This window comes from Oncorhynchus tshawytscha, linkage group LG04 (genome assembly GCF_018296145.1).
Source record: "Oncorhynchus tshawytscha isolate Ot180627B linkage group LG04, Otsh_v2.0, whole genome shotgun sequence".
NCBI classification, from domain to species: Eukaryota; Metazoa; Chordata; class Actinopteri; order Salmoniformes; family Salmonidae; genus Oncorhynchus; species Oncorhynchus tshawytscha.
The window spans coordinates 61,113,082-61,133,397 of NC_056432.1; the positions used below are offsets into that span (position 1 = coordinate 61,113,082).

The window sequence follows — 20,316 nt, forward strand, 5'->3', positions numbered from 1 at the left end:
AAAGTGAGGTCTCTCCCTGGACTCTTCAGAACTACTTCAAATTATGTCTAGTCTTCAATTAGTTAATACAACATTTGATTGCCTTTCAAGCTAATTTAAGTAAATAATGATGCACCATAGGAATTGATTTACTGTAGGCTTATTAGACAATATATTGGTGTTCTTTGTTTGATAGATCACGTTAAAAGCATTACAGTAATGGTAGAGGTATTGTGATTATTAAACAGAAACTGTTTATTCTGCTGGTCGTTGCCATGTCAGACCTATCCTCTTAACTGCAACAAGCATCACATCCTCAAACCTCCAACAATATACCGTCACAACATCCAGGGAAGTTGCCATGGAGATGCATTTATCTGATTCAGATGGGGATATGTAATCACATTGCACATCTTCACATATTGCTGTCATTGCACTACATTTAGGTTACAAACATTCTTTCTCTTTTTTTTTTCTCCACTCGGAGGACAATGCAAAGAAGATGAAACGCCTTCCTCATCTGCCCCCTGTGCTGCTTGACATCAAAATGGAGGTGGAAGAAGGTGCTGTCCAGGCAGATCTGTTCAGTTTGTACCTGTGGCTGTATAGTGACCTCTCTCCCCCTTCTGTCCATGCAGACAGGCTTGTGTGGGACCTAGGGGGGATGAGGGTGCAAATAGGGTGTTATTTGTGGATGAAGGCAATGTCTTGGCTGGGTAGGAAACTGCACTTAATCAGTAGAGTCACTAATGTTTGACAAACTGTAGAGGGACAGGATAAATGCAGGGAAATAGGGGAGGACAGTCATTCCTCCCATCCTTTCTCTCCCCATTACCCCTGTCCCCCAGAGTCTTAGGTCATTATAGCTCCTCTTCTCTCATGTATTCTGCTGCTCTGTGAATGCCTGACTATATGCAGACTGCAGACACAGCGACTCAACCCAGGTTCATTGCGGGTTCACATGACCCTGAGAAGAAAATTACCTTTCATGAGTACAGCAGCTCCAAGCTCTGCACCACTCTGCTCCAGCTCTCTTTCATCTAAACCACTGTTACGACAACATAGTTGGTTGGAAGAAGCTGTAATTCAAAAAGGAGGACAATAAATGACATAGAAAAACCCAGCCACCAGTCTCTGAGTATAGTGGCTTTGCTCTGCAGCAGACAGAACTATCCACATTGTCCAACACAACATTGACCTGTAGATTCAGGGATGGATTAGGACAGTCCTACTTAATTATACTCTATGACTACACAGTGGAAAACTCTGCAGCCATAATAGACCATTTAAAGCAGAGTAAAAGCTAAATTAATCTAACTGCCAGAGACTGCAGAATAATAACAGGTTTCACTTCGGGTCACCTCCTCACACGTGTCAGAAGGGAACTGGAGGAGAGTATATTGTCTCCCCATTTTGTTTTTGTCTTTTTAAATGATGCAGTTCATGTGTTATTAGCATCAAGTCTGTTTACCTGAGCTTGCTTTCTGTCAGGCATGACTGGGCTGAATATGAAATGAGTTGGTGATGGACAAGGGCCATTTTTTCTATCCGTCTGTGGAATGGATGCGTTCATTGCTGCTTTCAAGCCATGTCTTTCAGGCCTGTGGATGCTCTTTTGTCCACCAAAGGACGCTTTGATGCATATCCTCTCAGGTGTTTTAACCCTTGGTGGGTGTTTTAACCCTTGGTGGGTGTCTAATCCCTGGGAGAGGGTGATATCGCAGCAGTGGGAGAAAGGTTAGAAATGACACATCTCTCCAGAGCAGCTGGAAGGACCACCATGAAGCTGCTGTGTGGTAGAGAACGATAAGAGTGTCTGAATAAGATTTAGACGTTCCTCTAAACAAAACAGCAATACCCTAAATCACCTTGGATGGGTTCTCAGGAGAGTATATGAACACACTTCTGTTCAAGCATCAACAAACTAGTTCATTGCAAGTTATGTCAACTTTGCGTGGAAAATATTTCTCCACACTTTCACGAAAGAGGTGGATCACACATTCCCCGCCTTCTCCTTATTGCTTTTGGTTGTCGGTGGTAACATCCATCTGTCTGTCCTCTGTCTCTTCATGCAAGCTGTGTGTAATAGAAAACACTGCAGACTTTATAGGCCAGCTTGGCTCCATTGTGAGGCTCTGAAAGGATGTTTACACATTGATCTAGCCCCACCTACTAACAGAAGGCAACAGGAGGAGAGCTGGGGAGAGGAGCATGCTAACTAAAACACTGCTTCTCTTTCAGGAGCAAAAACACTGAGCATTCAGACAGACATATATGGGCCTGTGTTCTCCAACAGTAGAGCATCAAAGCCACGTGGCCCGAATCCCCAGGCTGTCTGGTCTGCTTGTTAAAGCCACGCTGTGCGCTTGTGTTTAAATGAAGGATTCTCTAGCACCATCACCATCAATGCCCAGGGTGTGTTCTCTGTAATCTCAACCGCTGTTCTCTGTCTCTCAGAGCTCTCCTGTAGTTGTTTATTAATACATGAATTAAGTATGCTCTCGAAGAAAGACGCTAGAGACCGACTCAGACCGTGTTTGGCATACATCGCAATTAATACATTTCCTCTGTACAGATCTTGGGTTAGTTCATTCAATCAAATAAATAGAAATTTCATCAGTCACATGCGCCGAATACAACAGGTGTAGACCTTACAGTGAAATGCTTACTTACGAGCCCCTAACCAACAATGCAGTTTAAAAAAAAATATGGGTTTAGAATAATAAATAAAAGTAACAAATAATTAAAGAAAAGCAGTAAAATAACAATAGTGGGACTATATACAAGGGGGGTACCGGTACAGAGTCAATGTGTGGGGACACTGGTTAGTTGAGGTAATATGTACACTACCATTCAAAAGTTTGGGGTCACTTAGAAAGGCCATATCTCAGATTGGCCAATAAAAAGAAAAGATTAAGATGGGCAAAAGAACACAGACACTGGACAGATGAACTCTGCATAGAAGGCCAGCACCCCGGAGTCACCTCTTCACTGTTGACATTGAGACTGATATTTTGCGGGTACCATTTAATGAAGCTGCCAGTTGAGGACTTGTGAGGCGTCTGTTTCTCAAACTAGACACTCTAATGTACTTGTCCTCTTGCTCAGTTGTGCACCGGGGCCTCACACTCCTCTTTCTATTCTGGTTAGAGACAGTTTGCGCTGTTCTGTGAAGGGAGTAGTACACAGTGTTGTACGAGATCTTCAGTTTCTTGGCAATTTCTCGCATGGAATAGCCTTAATTTATTTCTGAGAACAAGAATAGACTGACGAGTTTCAGAAGAAAGTTCTTTATTTCTGACCATTTTGAGCCTGTAATCGAACCTACAAATGCTCCAGATACTCAACTAGTCTAAAGAAGGCCAGTTTTATTGTTTCTTTAAATCAGAACAACAGTTTTCAGTTGTGTTAACATAATTGCAAAAGTGTTTTCTAATTATCAATTAGCCTTTTAAAATGATAAACTTGGATTAACTAACACAACGTGCCATTGGAACACAGGAGTGATGGGTGCTGATAATGGGCCTCTGTAAGCCCATGTAGATATTCCATTAAAAATCAGCCGTTTCCAGCTGCAATAGTAAATTACAACATTAACAATGTTTACACTATATTTCTGATCAATTTGATGTCATTTTAATGGACAAAAAAAAGTACATTTCTAAGTGACCCCAATCTTTTGAATGGTAGTGTACATGTAGGTAGTTATTAAAGTGGCTAGGCATAGATGATAACATGGAGTATCAGCTGTGTAAAAGAGGGGGGGTGGGGATGAAAATAGTCTGGGTAGCCATTTGATTAGAAGATATCACTATAATATCACGGCCGGCCGGTGTGCAGTGAGAACTGGGTTGGGATCATGTGGTGGAGCAGATGACCATTCACTACTAGGTTGACGGCAGTGACTTTATCCTCTTTTACTATTCTTGCAATACCCCGTCCTTGACTCAACCAACAGAGAGAGGCTCTATGGCACTTACCATTGAATAGACCTTTACCATGGTAACTGGTAACCACAACGGTTTTGAGTTTTTTTACCAAATACCGTTTGGATGCAACATTCGTTTGTGACATGTTTGTCGCAGCATCAAGAAAGAGCCAAAAGACTGAGGGTTTGGACTCAAACTACTTTATTTAGTTTGAAACATGATGCCTCTATGTCCCCATACAATACATTCAGTATATACATTTGGCAATGAGGGACTGTACAGATATGTTATAGTAGTGAATACATACACGGGAAGAAAATGTACACAAAAGCATTAAAACCACTTGACCTCAGAGTGGCTAGAGAGACACCGAGTAAGTCGATGGCTGATGGCAACACGCACACACTTCTCTGAGGGTGAGAAGGACTATTCCAGGTTCCCAGAGAGACATAATGTGAAGAGTGAGTCTGCTGATTGAGACAAAGCTCCTTCTCTGCCTTCCAGAATCACCTCCCTTCCTCCCTCCTAGTCAGGCGAGGGGACTTCCTCCGTGCAGCGTGGACAACGTACGTGGGACCAGTAACATGCATCTGTCACCTGAATAAAGATCCTCCTCTTCTTTATGTTTCATCTCTGCCACACAGGAACATTAAGACATATAGTGCATTCGGAAAGTATTTAGACCCCTTGACTTTTTCCAAATTTTGTTACATTATAGCCTTATTCTAAACTGGATTAAATCGTTTTTTCCCTCATCAAATCTACACACAATACCCCATAACGACGAAGCAAAAACAAATTTAGACATTTTTGCAAATAAAAAAAAAACATGTAAATGTGATATTTTCATAAGTATTCTGACGCGCCACTCAGAACTTTGTTGAAGAACCTTGGCAGAGAATACAGTCTTGAGTCTTCTTGGGTATGACGCTACAAGCTTGGTACACCTGTATTTGGGGAGTTTCTCTCATTTTTTTATGAAGATCCTCTCAAGCTCTGTTAGGTTGGATGGGGGGCATCGCTGCACAGCTATTTTCAGGTCTCTCCAGAGATGTTTGATCGGGTTCAAGTCCGGACTCTGGCTGGGCCACAAGGACATTCAGAGACTTGTCCCGAAGCCACTCCTGCGTTGTCTTGGCTGTGTGAGTCTTCGCCAAAGAGTTCAATCTTGCGTTTATCAGACCAAAGAATCTGGTTTCTTACGGTCTGAGAGTCATTAGGTGCCTTTTTGGCAAACTCCAAACGGGCTGTCATGTGCCTTTTACTGAGGAGTGGCTTCAGTCTGGCCACTCTACCACAAAGGCCTGATTGGTGGAGTACTGTGTAGATGGGAGAACATTACAGAAGGACAACCATCTCCACAGATGAACTCTGGAGCTCTTTCAGAGTGACCATCGGGTTCTTGGTCACCTCCCTGACCAAGGCTTTTCTCCCCCGATTGCTCAGTTTGGCTGGGCGGCCCAGCTCTAGGAAGAGTCTTGGTGGTTCCAAACTTGTTCCATTTAAAAATGATGGAGGCCACTGTGTTCTTGGGGACCTTCAACACTACAGAATTATTTTGGTATCCTTCCCCAGATCTGTGCCTTGACACAATCCTGTTTCATAGCTCTATGGACAATTCCTTCAACCTCATGGCTTGGTGTTTGCTCTGACATACACTGTCAACTATGGGACCTTACATAGACCCGTGTGTGCCTTGCCAAATCATGTCCAAACTATTTAATTTACCACAAATGGACTCCAATCAAGGTGTTGAACATCAACGATGATCAATGGAAACAGGATGCACCTGAGCTCAATTTCGAGTCTCATAGCAAAGGGTCTGAAAACGTATATACATAAGGTCTGTTTTAATTTTTTATAAATGTGCAAAAATTAAAATCTTTTCACTTTGTCATTATGCGGTATTGTGTGTAGATTGTTATTAATAAATTATTTAATCCATTTTAGAATAAGGCTGTAATGTAACCATTTTTAACAAAGGGGTCTGAATATACACATACACACACGTGGCCAAAAGTTTTGAGAATGACACAAATACAAATTTCCAAAAAGTTTGCTTCTTCAGTGTCTAGATATTTTTGTCAGATGTTACTATGGAATACTGAAGTATAATTACAAGCATTTCATAAGTGTCAGACCTTTATTGACACTTACATGAAGTTGATGCAAAGAGTCAATATTTGCAGTGTTGACCCTTCTTTTTAAAGACCTCTGCAATCCGCCCTGGCATGCTGTCAATTAACTTCTGGGCCACGTTCTGACTGATGGCAGCCCATTCTTGCATAATCAATGCTTGGAGTTTGTCAGAAATTGTGGGTTTTTGTTTGTCCACCCGCGTCTTGAGGATTGACCACATGTTCTCAATGTGATTAAGGTCAGGGGAGTCTCCTGGCCATGGACCCAAAATATCGATGTGTGGTTCCCCGAGCCACTTCATTATCACTTTTGCCTTATGGCAAGGTGCTCCATCATGCTGGAAAAGGCATTGTTCGTCACCAAACTGTTCCAGGATGGTTGGGAGAAGTTGCTCTCGGAGGATGTGTTGGTACCATTCTTTATTCATGGCTGTGTTCTTAGGCAAAATTGTGAGTGAGCCCACTCCCTTGGCTGAGAAGTAACCCCACACATGAATGGTCTCAGGATGCTTTACTGTTGGCATGACACAGGACTGATGGTAGCGCTCACCTTGTCTTCTCCGGACAAGCTTATTTCCGGATGCCCCAAACAATCGGAAAGGGGATTCAGAGAAAATTACTTTACCCCAGTCCTCAGCAGTCCAATCCCTGTACCTTTTGCAGAATATCAGTCTGTCCCTGATGTTTTTCCTGGAGAGAAGCGGCTTCTTTGCTGCCCTTCTTGACACCAGGCCATCCTCCAAAAGTCTTCACCTCACTGTGCGTGCAGATGCACTCACACCTGCCTGCTGCCATTCCTGAGCAAGCTCTGTACTGGTGGTGCCCCGATCCCGCAGCTGAATCAACTTTAGGAGACAGTCCTGGCGCTTGCTGGACTTTCTTGGGTGCCCTGAAGTCTTCTGCAGAAATGCAGTGGAATTTTTTTTTGGGGGGGGGGATTCAGTTCATTTGCATGGCAAATAGGGACTTGGCAATTAATTGCAATTCATCTGATCACTCTTCATAACATTCTGGAGTATATGCAAATTGCCATCATACAAACTGAGACAGCAGACTTTGTGAAAATTAATATTTGTCATTCTCAAAACTTTTGGCCACGACACACACACACACACACACACACACACACACACACACACACCACACACACACACACACACACACACACACACACACACAACCAGTCAAAAGTTTGGACACACCTACTCATTCAAGGATTTTTCTTTATTTTTACTATTTTCTACATTGTAGAATAATAGTGAAGACATCAAACCTATGAAATAACACATATGGAATCATGTAGTAACCAAAAAAAGTGTTAAACAAATCTAAATATATTTTATATTTGAGATTCTTCAAATAGCCACCCTTTCCTTAATGACAGCTTTGCATATGCTTGGCATTCTCTCAACTAGCTTCATGAAGTAGTCACCTGGAATGCATTTCAATTAATAGGTGTGCCTTGTTAAAAGTTAATTTGTGGAATTTCTTTCCTTCTTAATGCTTTTGAGCCAATCAGTTGTGTTGTGACAAGGTAGGGTGGGTATACAGAAGATAGTCTTTCACCAAATAGGGTCCATATTAAAGTCCATATTATGGCAAGAACATCTCAAATAAGCAAAGAGAAATGACAGTCCATTATTACTTTAAGACATGAAGGTCAGTCAATGCAGAACTTTTCAAGGACTTTGAAAGTTTCTTCAAGTGCAGTCGCAACAACCATCAAGCGGTATGATGAAACTGGTTCTCATGAGGACCGCCACTGGAATGAAAGACCAGAGTTACATCTGCTGCAGAGGATACATTCATTAGAGTTAACTGCACGTCAGATTGCAGCCCGAATAAATGCTTCACAGAGTTCAAGTAACAGACAACTCAACATCAACTGTTCAGAGGAGACTGTGTGAATCAGGCCTTCATGGTCATATTGCTGCAAAGTAACCACTACTAAAGGACACCAATAAGAAGAAGAGACTTGCTTGGGCCAAGAAACACAAGCAATGGACATTAGACCGGTAGAAATCTGTCCTTTGGTCTGATGAGTCCAAATTTGAGACTTTTGGTTCCAGCAGCTGTCGCTTTGAGAGACCCAGAGTAGGTGAATGGATGATCTCCACATTTGTGGATCCCACCGTGAAGTATGGAGGAGGATGTGTGATGGTGTGGGGTGCTTTGCTGGTGACCCTGTCTGTGATTTATTTAGAATTCAAGGCACAATTAACAATCATGGCTACCACAACATTCTGCAGCGATACGTCATCTGGTTTGCACTTAGTGGGACAATAATTTGTTATTCAACAGGACAATGACCTAAAACACACCTCCAGGCTGTGTAAGGACTACTTGACCAAGAAGGAGAGTGATGGAGTGCTGAATCACCCGACCTCAGCCCAATTGAGATGGTTTGGGATGAGTTGGACCACAGAGTGAAGGAAAAGCATCCAACAAGTGCTCAGCATATGTGGGAACTCCTTCAAGACTGTTGAAAAAGCATTCCTCATGAAGCTGGTTGAGAGAATGCCAAGAGTGTGCAAAGCTGTCAAGGCAAAGGATGGCTACTTTGAAGAATCTCAAATATATTTTGATTTGTTTAACACTGTTTTGGTTACTACATAATTCTATATGTGTTATTTCATAGTTGATGTCTTCACTATTATTCTACAATGTAGAAAATAGTAAAAAAAATAAAGAAAAACCCTTGAATGAGTAGGTGTGTCCAAACTTTTGACTGGTACTGATATATTTATTTAATTAATAAAATGTGAGCAGAATTTCCCTCCATTACATACAATGGCCCTCTCCCTCAACATCAGTTACCTCATGAAGGTGTGGGATAGCCTAATCATGACATTGCCAAACTCCTAAACCTGCCATGAAGAGTCATATACTGTATGCCAGTGGTTCACAACCATGGGTACTAGGACCCCTGGAGGGTATTTGGTCTATCCACAGGGGGTACCTTGAGAAGACTCATGAGACCATAGGCCTACTTGTAAAATGCACATGAGGGGGTACTTCAGGTGTACTCCGGGCAGAGTACAGTTCAGTTGGTGGTACAGTAACCAAAAAAGTTTGGGAACCATTGCTGCTGTATGCAACCCTACTTGACTTGTTCCCTTATCTTACCAACAGAATCAATTCACCTCCAGCAAACACTCATATAATTCCCTGGAAATGCCAATTGGAGGACAGCCTTTGATTTCCACATCTGCAATGATGCCACCCACTGGCTATGGGATTGCATAGCATGCTTCAGCACTCTCCTTATTAACATTTAGATTTTAAAGGACACGTCACTCCCTCTGGTTCAGGGGAGAAGTCAAGGTGTGTATTAAATAGTTCCAACAAATAGATGGGTTATGACAGACTGGAGGTCTGAGTTCATCCAGGAAAATGGAATCCTCCGATTGGTCCATGGGGCTTCTACAGACAGTCTTTATGTGAGGCTGGACAATCCCATTGGTCACGAGACACCATCACTCAGTGTCTCAGAGTCAGGCCACAGAGGCAGTTGGACACATGAAGCAGAAGTGACTAAAACACAAAGCGAAGCACCACAGTATATGAGACCAGGTCCGGGGTGTTCAAGCTCTGGCCAAACACGATCACATGGCAGAGAATAGTGAGGGCTGGATGCCACGAGGCAGGCCTTCACAGAGAGGAGTAACACATCTGTAATAAGAAGAATTACCCCAGAATAAATTACAGTCACAGAACAATCATTGAAAGAAGCAGAACTCTAGAAATCAGCGGATCTAATCCGACTGATTCAACCCATGCATTATAAGGCATTAACCAAACATTTGTTACGGACATCACACAATTTCATAGTGACTATACATACAAATGCTGATCTGTAAAATGTTGTTTTTAAAAAAGAACCAAAAACATTATCTGATTGACTGGTTTATGCAAAAACATATTCTTAAACCATCGATGCAATTTGTTGGGAATCGGAGTTGCATGGTGGGGGTTGGATCAATATCTGCAATCCCATTGTACCTATTGATCTGTAGATTCACGAATGAAATTGATTTTCTGAGGTAGACAATGCAGGCATATTCCATTCTACCCATACAAAGATGATGGCAGATTGGGAAGGTAATTTAGCCCATTTTGAGACTAGGCACCCATCTCTGGCTCATTTAGCCAATGGTGCTACTGCTGTGTAACATAGTTATCCATCTATCAGTCTGCTGACTGTCAAACCAGAGCTGTACTTACACTGTCCTACCAATGGGACACCCGTGGTGAAAGATATCAGAAATTACAGTCCCGGGATTAGACAGAGACAGACGTCAGTCTGTAGACCTTACAGCACTTAAACACTAAACTGTTGTTGCACTGATGGGTAAAGTATTCACACAGGGCAGGTTTATTGAGTTTGCCGGCCACTGTAGAGTGCCCATATATAACCCAACTCCAATACATTAATGTGCCTTCCCCACTTCCTTTATAAAGGACATTACAATCTTTAGCTTCCCCTCACTAAATAAACACTTTCAGCATAACATGGAGCCAAATCCAATATGAACAGGTCTTGTGTGGAGGAGATTGGTACAGAGTGGTACTGTTGAGGAAGCAGCTGTGGGATCAGTGAAACAATGCTCGCCAGCAGATAATGTGTCAGTCAATGATGCAATGATAATGTTGTAGCAAGTACAAACAAAAAGTTAATAGCTGGTCTGGGATCAGGTGGGTGATGACAGGTGAGCTGTGTTATCATCATCATCATCATCATCCCTGCCTCCTCCGCCAACTTGAACTCTGTCCTTCAGGCCAATCATACAGAAGGAGAAAGGCAGAGTGACAGGGTTTCCCATGGGAGGTGGCAGGAGAGGGCATCTGACCCCTGACCCCTGTGTGACCTTTGGGGAAGGACATGTCACTATAGTGTCCTGATGGCCACGGGGTAGAGCAGGGACATGTGCTCGGCCCCCTTGATGGGCAGCTTGCGGCTGGAGTAGAAGTGGATGATCTCGGGGACACTGTCGAAGGGACAGCTGTTCTGACCCAGGATGTACTTGTTCTCCTTCGTCCTCGACAGCTTCATGTGCATGAAGCCCTGGCTGCTCCTAGAAGGAGAGAGAAAACATTATTTCAGCTCTAAAAACAATGAATGCTTTATCTCCCAGCGGTACAGTGTGACAGATCATTCCCAGCCGATGCAGTACAGTAGGGCTGGTTTAGAACCCAGGTCACATACTGCATGCTCATACGTACAGTAAGTAGAGAGTGCTACAAGTCTAATGAGCAGCCAGGAAGAATCACTTAGGCTACACCAGTTAATAAATGCAGAGCAAATGAAAAGCTCCCTGGGCTGTGCTCCCTTCGGTATTTCTAGGGCTGAGCCGGAGCCTTGGATCTGTGTGCTTTACAGCTCTTAAGTAATCTCCTGCTCTGGAGCCTTGTCTTAATGAGAAATGTGGCTGTATAAACCCCATTATGCTGCACTAGACAGAAGCTGCAGGGAGAAGGGCAGTGACACAGGCCTTTGATCACATAGAAGGAGAAGGAGAGGAGGAGTGGAGAAGAGGAAGAGAGAGGGATGCGAGAGAGAGAGAGAGAGGGGGGGGAAGGAGAGCGAGAGAAAGAGGGGCATGATGAGGTAGAGGGGAGAAAGAGAGAGAGGAAGATAGCGAGGAAGAGGGGGAAAAGGGAGAGAGAGAAGAAGAGGTAGATGGTGAGGTAGAGGGGGAGAGGGGGTAGCAGAAAAGTCCTCAGGAGACCATTTATCAGAAAACTTTTTTTCTCTTTTTTTTCTTTCTTTTTTTAAAAACACAGACTCATGGTCCCAGAGAAAGTTTTTTTTCTTCTGTTTGCATTGTTCAATGCCAAAGATACTGCAGAATCAGCTCACCCGGAGGATTTACACAGTTAGGAAAAATATACAATATTTAGCAGAGCAGGTGTCGCTTCTCCTGTCAACAGAAATAAAAAACAGTGGAATAAAGGCCAGACAGTGATGGACTGCAATTACTTCCTGTTCCCATAAGAGGGGAGTGGCATTCAAAGATGGAAATAGGTTTTCTTATCCATTCTGTCTCTGCGTGTGTGTGTGTGTGTGCATTATCAGCAGAAAGCACAAATTGCTGGGCATCTTAAATGAGATGTCCATACTTCCATTATCTTATAAATACATTTGGAAAGCCTGAAGCCATATTCATCTCACTAAGACACCAGCAGAAACAAAGCTATGGAGAGAACTTTAGGATCAAGGGGACATTTAACAGGTTCTATTAAGGGACAATAACAATTAAAAATGACATTTCTCAAAACAGAGGCAAATACTTACTGTAAGTCAAATCTTTCATCAGTTCATGAACCAAGAGACAAAACCTTAGTGTGACACGGTGAAACTAGTAAGGACCAATGCAGATGAAGGAAGGTCAACAAGAATTCTCTCATATCTTCTCTTCAACACATTGTTGCTGTAAGACTGGCAAGTCACAGCCTTGACATGTATAGTTTCTGCACTAAAAGTATGGTTAGAGAGGGGGAGATAGAAGGAGAGAGGAGTCGGAGAGGGGGAGACTAGGGCCCTAAAAGAAACGAGGGAGATTGAGAGCATCTAGCGTGAGGAGAGGTGGATGATCGTTTTATAAGAGAGCTGAGGGAGACTGCAGGGTTTCTCTGCTGCTATAAAAGTGAAGTAAATACAGCTAGTTTCAGCCTCCTCCATCACTGAGCCTGATCAGCCAGCCAGCTCCTCCAGTTGAATACGTCTCTGTCATTACCAGGATGTTCATCAATTCAAAAGTTTATTGGTTGGAGTAGATGAGGACAGATATCTCTAGTCACATAGCCTGTTCACTGCCTACATCCCAAAATACACCCTGTTCCCCATTTAGGGCTTAGGCCAAAAGTAGTGCACTATATAGGGAATTAGGGTGCCAATTTGGGATGCAGTCACTGTGTTGCTGCTTCTTAAGCTGGGCCAGGAGAGGAGAGGCCACTTTGAAGGCAAAGTGTGTTTGATTTATCAACAGCTTGAGGAGATAGGCCTTGGGTTACACGAGCACACCACTTAAAAAGCTAAACACATCAATAGGAACATTTTAAAAATCCCCCTAAGATTTTCCTCCCCGTCAGCGTTTAGCTACGCTTATCGCGTTTCAGCTCCGTGGAGACTCAGAGACAATGGCGCAATAGACCACTACTCACTGCTGTCTGATAACAGAAATGTAGGGCTATTTTTGACAAGACTGGGCCTTTTGTGTTTGTTATCGTATCCTATTTAGTTGTGTGCTTTTATTGTCTAATCGGGATTAATTTCCCTCTGGAGGTCTGGTGTCCTGTTCACCGGGGGTCTATGACTTTCACTTGAACCCTCTCATCCTCACAGCAGAGAAATAGGCTGACAGCCATCATCGTTTATCTCTACCTACCTCTCTACATATATTAGACTGCACCACGAATGATGCTTCAACGCAATATATCCATGGCTTCAGAGAAGCCAACCTTACCCAACAGAAGATAATGATCCAGAAAGAAAGCCATGACCTTATGAAGCATTGTGGGACAGGAAATGTCCTGAATAGCTATTCTTCCGGTTTAATACATACTGTGGCAGCCACAAATAGAGCGTGTCTGACTGGAAGGATTACAGACATGATCAGGACATGACCACACCTGTTCCTCGTGGTTGAGAGTGACTTTAGAAACAAGAATGTGGTTGGTTCTGATCATTATAGGTCAACTATATTGTACATAACACAAAGCTGTGTTGTTGACGTGTTTCATTTGGGAACCATTCCGGTTGTGGTAATATCCAGGAAGAAAACATGCATTAATAAAACGCACTGAACTGTGCACTGAACTGCACGCACACTGAACTGCACACTCCACAACAAACTGGGAGAAACTGTCTCTCACAAGAAAGACAAAGAGAAGACACTTTCCTGAGACACTTTTGCCTCTCCTGACATGAGTTCAACTGCCAACGGGGAGAGCTTTTGTTGTTCTTTCTACAACTCCAAGGCTTTATAGTTTCTCATGTGTTGTAGCATCAACACATTTTGTTGCATAAATCTTTGTTTTCCTCTTTCATCAACGGTTTATTTTCTACCTCAGTCAGCCCGTAAACCCGGCTGTGTAAAACCCCTCCCTGGGGGAGGAGGGAGAGCTACGGCTCTCAGAGACCAGTGAAAGGCTAAATGTGTTTTATGCACCTAGAAGACCACTCATCTTCAGAGAGAGAGAGAGAGAGAGAGAGAGAGAGACAGAGAGAGACAGAGAGAGACAGAGAGAGACAGAGAGAGACAGAGAGAGACAGAGAGAGAGAGAGAGAGACAGAGAGAGACAGAGAGAGACAGAGAGAGACAGAGAGAGAGAGAGAGAGAGAGAGAGAGAGAGAGAGAGAGAGAGAGAGAGAGAGAAAGAGAGAGAGAAAGAAACAAGGTACCCTCTCTCCCGGTCAAAAGGCTCTCAGGACTGGTGGTTAGTGAAAGTCTGGGCCTTCATCAATGATGCAAAGCACAAACGTGTCGCCGAATTGGCCCCATGAATATTTCAGCAGCTTCAGACATGGAGTATCTAAACACAGGGTCTTCTAGCCTCTGCCACAGAGGTTTCAGCATCTGCCAACATCGAGTATCTGGCCTACACATTGGGTTTCCAGCCTCTGCCACAGAGGTTTCAGCATCTGCCAACATCGAGTATCTGGCCTACACATTGGGTTTCCAGCCTCTGCCACAGAGGTTTCACCCCCTCCCCACTGCCGGCTCCATGAATCAACCCGCAGATTGTTTACTGTGTTGATCTGAATGACCCTACAACCTCCTCTGCTTCCTACCAGTACTGCACAACTAACACAGTTACGCTGGCAGGACACAGGCACATGATCCACCACACACGCCAGAGCGGTTTAGAAATATCTGCCTTCCTGCCTTTGCCCTCTGTCCTGTGTGGATGACATCTCCACTGATCTGTGCCGGAGGTCCAACAAAGAGTGTGTTGTAAACAGCCTTTTACACAACTATGATGTATGGTTCACAAGCACACAGACACGGAACAATTCATTCCATCACTCCTTTCTGGATTAGTCCCATTATTCTGGGATTGACATTGGTGGTCCTAGACACACTCAGAAGTCTACGTGTTTGAACTTTGAACTCAGAGTCAATATGACTTTCTACTACAGTGACTGGCCATGGAGGCAGCTAGACTGACAGGGTCAGAGGTTCAGTGCTGCTGGCTGAAAGGTCACAGTTCGTGGGCTCTAGCTGAGAAGGAAAGCTGCTACTGGAGATGAACAACACTCCTCTCCTCCACCCCCTCAGACACAGCATGGGACGTGTCCTAGTGACCTTCCGAGTGACACAGCGGTCTGAGGCACTGCATCTCAGTGCAAGAGGCATCACTACAGTCCCTGTTTCGAATCTAGGATGTATCACATTCGGCCATGATTGGGAGTCTCATAGGTTTCCTCACAATTGGCCCAGCGTCGTCCGGGTTTGGCCGTCATTGTAAATAAGAATTTGTTCTTAACTGACTTGCCTAGTTAAATAAAGTCACCCCAAACAACCCCAGCCCTGTCTGTCCAATAAGGCCTACCAGCCTACTGCACCAGACAGTCCAGCCAATGGCCCAGCACTGTCTGTCCAATCAAGCCCACCAGTCTAATTCCCTGTGTGTGTCCCCTGGCAGGCAGGGGCAGAGTCCCAGAGCTCTGGTAATGAAATGAGCAGTCAGTCAGTGTGAGGAGCAGTGGAGCATCTCTGGACAGCATCATCTCCTCCTGCCAGCAGAGATGAGCCTAAAGCAGACGGACGAGGAGCGTCCTCGGGCCCAGCAACGGTTTTTCCTCCTGCTGCAACGTATCTAATCTATCGCTGACTTTATCGACAGATGTGTGCTTTATTGTGAATAACAAAAGAGCACAAATGTCAGTTTCTATCTGAAGAAAGGTGACAATAATACTGTACAACTGTCTTCCATGGCCATAACTCCAGCGGTTATCCTCTCTGCAGCTCATATCAGAGGCACTTTCTCTGCCCCTGTGGTGAAATGTTTTTCTCAGCCAGGGATTGCTGTGTGCTGGTGAAATGGCAGCCCGCTGACACTCATCAGTTGGCTGGCTCCCTGCGGTAGTGTGAGCCCTCAGAGCCTTTGGAGTCGATGGGATGTGACTGCCCTGTGGAGGTGAATACCAGCTGTGCAGCGAGACCCTTTAAGCTACCCTCCAGCTAAATGTCAGACCAGACTAAACCAACCAGGGCCTGTCCCCTGGACCCTCCGCTGGCCTGGAGACAGGTCACAGTCAGGGGGCAGAGGTCAGCTAGGGGGGCATTATGAATTCAGTTCTGGGCAAGTCCACGGGGCTAGAGATGTTACCTGGTGGAGGTGGGAGGGCATCATGTAGGAAGGACAGGGTTCTTAAAGGTGATGTGTATAACCATACTGAAGAGACAGTCAGCAGGTAGGTAGGAGGTGAGGAAGACCTGTGGGTCCATGAGATATTTCCGTATTTCATGTTCAATAAGTTTGCAAACATTTAAAAAAACATGTTTTCACTTTGTTATTATGGGGAATTATGTGGATGAAATCAAAATGGATTAAATCTAAATAATAAATGTTGAATTCAGGCTGTAACAACAAAATATGGAATAAGTCAAAAGAGGTATGAATAATTCTGAAGGCACAGCAGGTGCTGGATATTCTCTAGTGTGTGAGAGGGTGTCATCAACTGTACACAGATTACTTGTGTGTAGTGGACAGTATGTATGGGAAGGGTCTTACTTGAGTGAGAGGGAGAAGTCGTTCTTGCTGGTCTCACTGTTCCTCACCAGGTAGCTGGCCTCTTTACACAGCCTCAGCAGAGACTCTGCATCCGTCCTGCTGATCGCTCCATGGTACCAGCTACAGGGTGGAGAGAAGAGGGAGGATATAGCAGAGTTTCAAGTGGAGAAGGTGTCTTATCTAACATCAAAAGACAATCAAATATCTCCACAGCTCTACCTCAGAAGAACCAACACAAAATAACCAAATCCATAGAGAGAATCACAGGAATAGAATGACTAGTCATTATAATTCTGTGGATAGAAAATGGTAGGGGAGGATAACTTACAATTGGCTCTCCAGGGACATGGAGGGGTCAATGCGTTCCCCCAGAGCAGCACTGCAGTGGTCCAGAGAGCTCATCTTGGTGTTGACCAGACAGCAACTGGAGTGGATGCGGGGCGGACGCCCTCCTTTACCCTCTCTGGTGGGCGACATTCTGGACTTCTCCGCCCCTTCAAACTGGACTGTAAATGAAGGAGACACAGACAGATATGAGCATCACAACACAACAGCATCTCAATAGAGACATCCTGGAGACATTTCAAACATCAGCCTTGGAACACTGGACACCCCACCTCCGTTTCTGTATAAAGCTAAGGGACGGGCCTCGAGAAATGGAACCACTCAAATTCATAGGGCTATGGATGCAAGGACAGACCATCTGTGATATCATAATTACAGTTTTAACCATGTTTTGAGGCTATTCAGTGTTTGTTTACATAGTTTGTAAACCGAGTAAAAAACAAGCTGATATTTTGGAGCCTGATGGGGTACGACAGTTGAACTAAGCTCATGACACATTTACAAGTTATATTGTTCAAGAATCAATGGGTATATCTCATGACATTAGAAGTCTAAAATGGATATAGCAACTAAGGATTCTAGCTTCAACAATCTGACCATTGAAATCCATCTTGTGTTTCCTGCACTCATCAATTACAAGCAATGCAATTGAAGTGGCGTTGAGTTCAGAGAAGCATGTGTTCAAAACATCAGGCATATCTGTGAAACACTGGGCCGCTGTGACTTCATTTTCATGATTCCTCCTGGTCTTTCCCGGCTTGTATGCGCTGTCCTGCAGTGAGACGTGTTAATGAGAGGAGACAGCCATGCCTCAGTGTTTAAACACACACCGCACCACTCTGCACAACACATCCCCCTCAAGGAACTTCACAGATGAAGGCAGAGCGAGACAGAAATCAATCCAGCCACACTGAGTACACAATGCCAGACGGGAGGGAAAACACAACATGCACAAACTAGTCCAGGTTAATCATTGAGCCAGGCCTTGAAAAGTGCCAAGGTCACCAACTAGAGAATAGACAGGCTCCTTTGGAAGTTGGCACTTCTCAGGGCTTTGCTGCTCGGCCTGATGGGGGATCGGAGGTGATCCATCCAAATCGTGACATGACCCTGACAGAGTTAGAGATGTGCTTTTAGACCAAACAGAAACAAGCTACTCAATTTCCCTATTTACACAGTCTGATGAGAGATCAGAGGGTGGCAGGGGACCAGGAGTAGAAGTTGAAACCTCAGAACTTCCTGGTAGTGGTCAGCGGTCAGAGACACTGACACAGGAGAGTGGGCTGTTTTACTCCACAGGTCATTTCTGTAGTTGATGTCACACCATCCTTTGGAAAGAGCCCCATTTCCAGTTGCCTTGGCTTGCTACCCCCAGCAATAAACTGAGGTCACCCTTCAACATCAAACACATTACCAGTCTGTCACTGCCAGAATGCTGAAGACCGCTTTAGGGCTTCAAGAGGAGTGGAGCAACATCAAACGATGAGCCTCTGATGGAAGCAGTTCATTTAGCATACTCTTAGTTGTGATTGCATGCCCCCCACCACCACTCATCTCAAGGGCTAATCTCACTCCAGGCCTGGGTTTAACTACACTGAGTGGACAGCTCCTCCAGACAGACAGACAAGAGCCGCTGGAATCACAACATATCGATGGAGAGAGGTGGAATAAGCTTGTCTAGTCTCGACCACACCTCCAGTCAAAGGCTAGCGTTTCACTTTCTGTAAAGCTATTGTAACATTGAGAGTCCTTACAGTCCTTCCACTATTATACACTGAACAAACGTATCAAACGCAACATGTAAAGTGTTGGTCCCATGTTTCATGAGCTGAAATAAAAGATCCCAGAAATGTTCCATACGCACAAAAAGCTTATTTCTCTCAAATGTTGTGCACAAATTTGTTTACATCACTGATAGTGAGCATTTCTCCTTTGCCAAGATAATCCATCCACCTATCAAGAAGCTGATTGAACAGCATGATCATTACACAGGTACACCTTGTGCTGGGGACAATAAAAGGCTACGGTGCAGTTTTGTCACACAGCAAAAGTCTCAAGTTTTGAGAGAGTGTGCAATTGGCATGCTGACTGCAGGAATGTCCACCAGAGCTGTTTCCAGTGAATTTAATGTTAATTGCTCTACAACAAGCCACCTCCTATTTCATTTTAGAGAATTTGGCAGTGTGTTCAACCGGCCTCACAACCACAGACCACGTGTAATCACGCCAGTCCAGGACCTCCACATTTGGCTTCTTCACCTGCGGGATCGTCTGAGACCAACCACCTGGACAGCTGATTAAACTGTGGGTTTGCACAACCAAAGAATTTCTGAACAAACTTTCAGAAACCGTCTCAGGGAAGCTCATCTCATCATCCTCACCAGGGTCTTGACTTGACTGCAGTTCGCTGTCATAACCGACTTCAGTGGACAACTGCTCACATTCGATGGCCACTGGCACGCTTCATGGCTGAATCCCAGTTTCAACTGTATCAGGCACATGGCCGACAGCGTTTATGGTGTTGTGTGGGCCAGCGTTTTGCTGATATCAACTTTGTGAACAGAGTGCCCCATAGTGGCAGTGGGGTTATGGTATGGGCAGGTATAAGCGGTGTCAATTTGAATGCTCAGAGATACCGTGACGAGATCCTGAGGCCTATTGTCGTGCCATTCATCCGCCTCATGTTTCAGCATGATAATGCACGACCCCATGTCGTAAGAATCTGTACATCATTTCTGGAAGCTGAAAATGTTCCAGTTCTTCCATGGTCTGCATATTCACAAGACATTGGCACGTTTGGGATGCTCTGGATTGACGTGCACGACAGCATGCTCCAGTTCCCGCCAATATCCAGGAATTTCGCACAGCCATTGAAGAGGAATGGGACAACATTCCATAGGCCACAATCAACAGCCTGATCAACTCTATGCAAATTAGATGTGTCGCACTGCATGTGGCAAATGGTGTTCACACCAGACACTGACTGGTTTTCTGATCCATGACCCTACTTTTATTTTAGGTGTCTTTGACCAACTGATGCATATCTGCATTCCCAGTCATGTGAAATCCATAGATAAGGGCCTAATGAATTTATTTCAATTGACTGATTTCCTTACATGATCTGTAACTCAGTAAAATCGTTAAAATTGTTGCATTTGTTTATATTTTATGAATCAATAAATGTAG

The 20,316-nt window shown here is 44.2% G+C and overlaps 1 protein-coding gene across 5 annotated transcripts in view; it reads right to left on the reverse strand.

Moving 5' to 3' along the window:
• Positions 1-8,709: 8,709 nt before the first annotated feature.
• LOC112235736 (SH2 domain-containing adapter protein F-like) overlaps positions 8,710-20,316 on the reverse strand; it is a 111,811-nt gene continuing 100,204 nt past the window's right edge. For 2 of the 5 annotated variants that reach the window (XM_024404250.2, XM_024404252.2), the window contains 3 exons: positions 17,115-17,292; positions 16,787-16,906; positions 8,710-11,121 (listed from right to left, as the gene is read on the reverse strand). In XM_024404250.2, the coding sequence (XP_024260018.1) occupies positions 10,935-11,121; positions 16,787-16,906; positions 17,115-17,292 (485 nt within the window). In that variant the 3' untranslated portion in view covers positions 8,710-10,934. Of the gene's footprint in view, positions 11,122-14,412; positions 16,489-16,786; positions 16,907-17,114; positions 17,293-20,316 lie in introns of those variants that run through there. The other 3 variants (XM_024404251.2, XM_024404253.2, XM_042320976.1) reach the window with 2 other exon arrangements.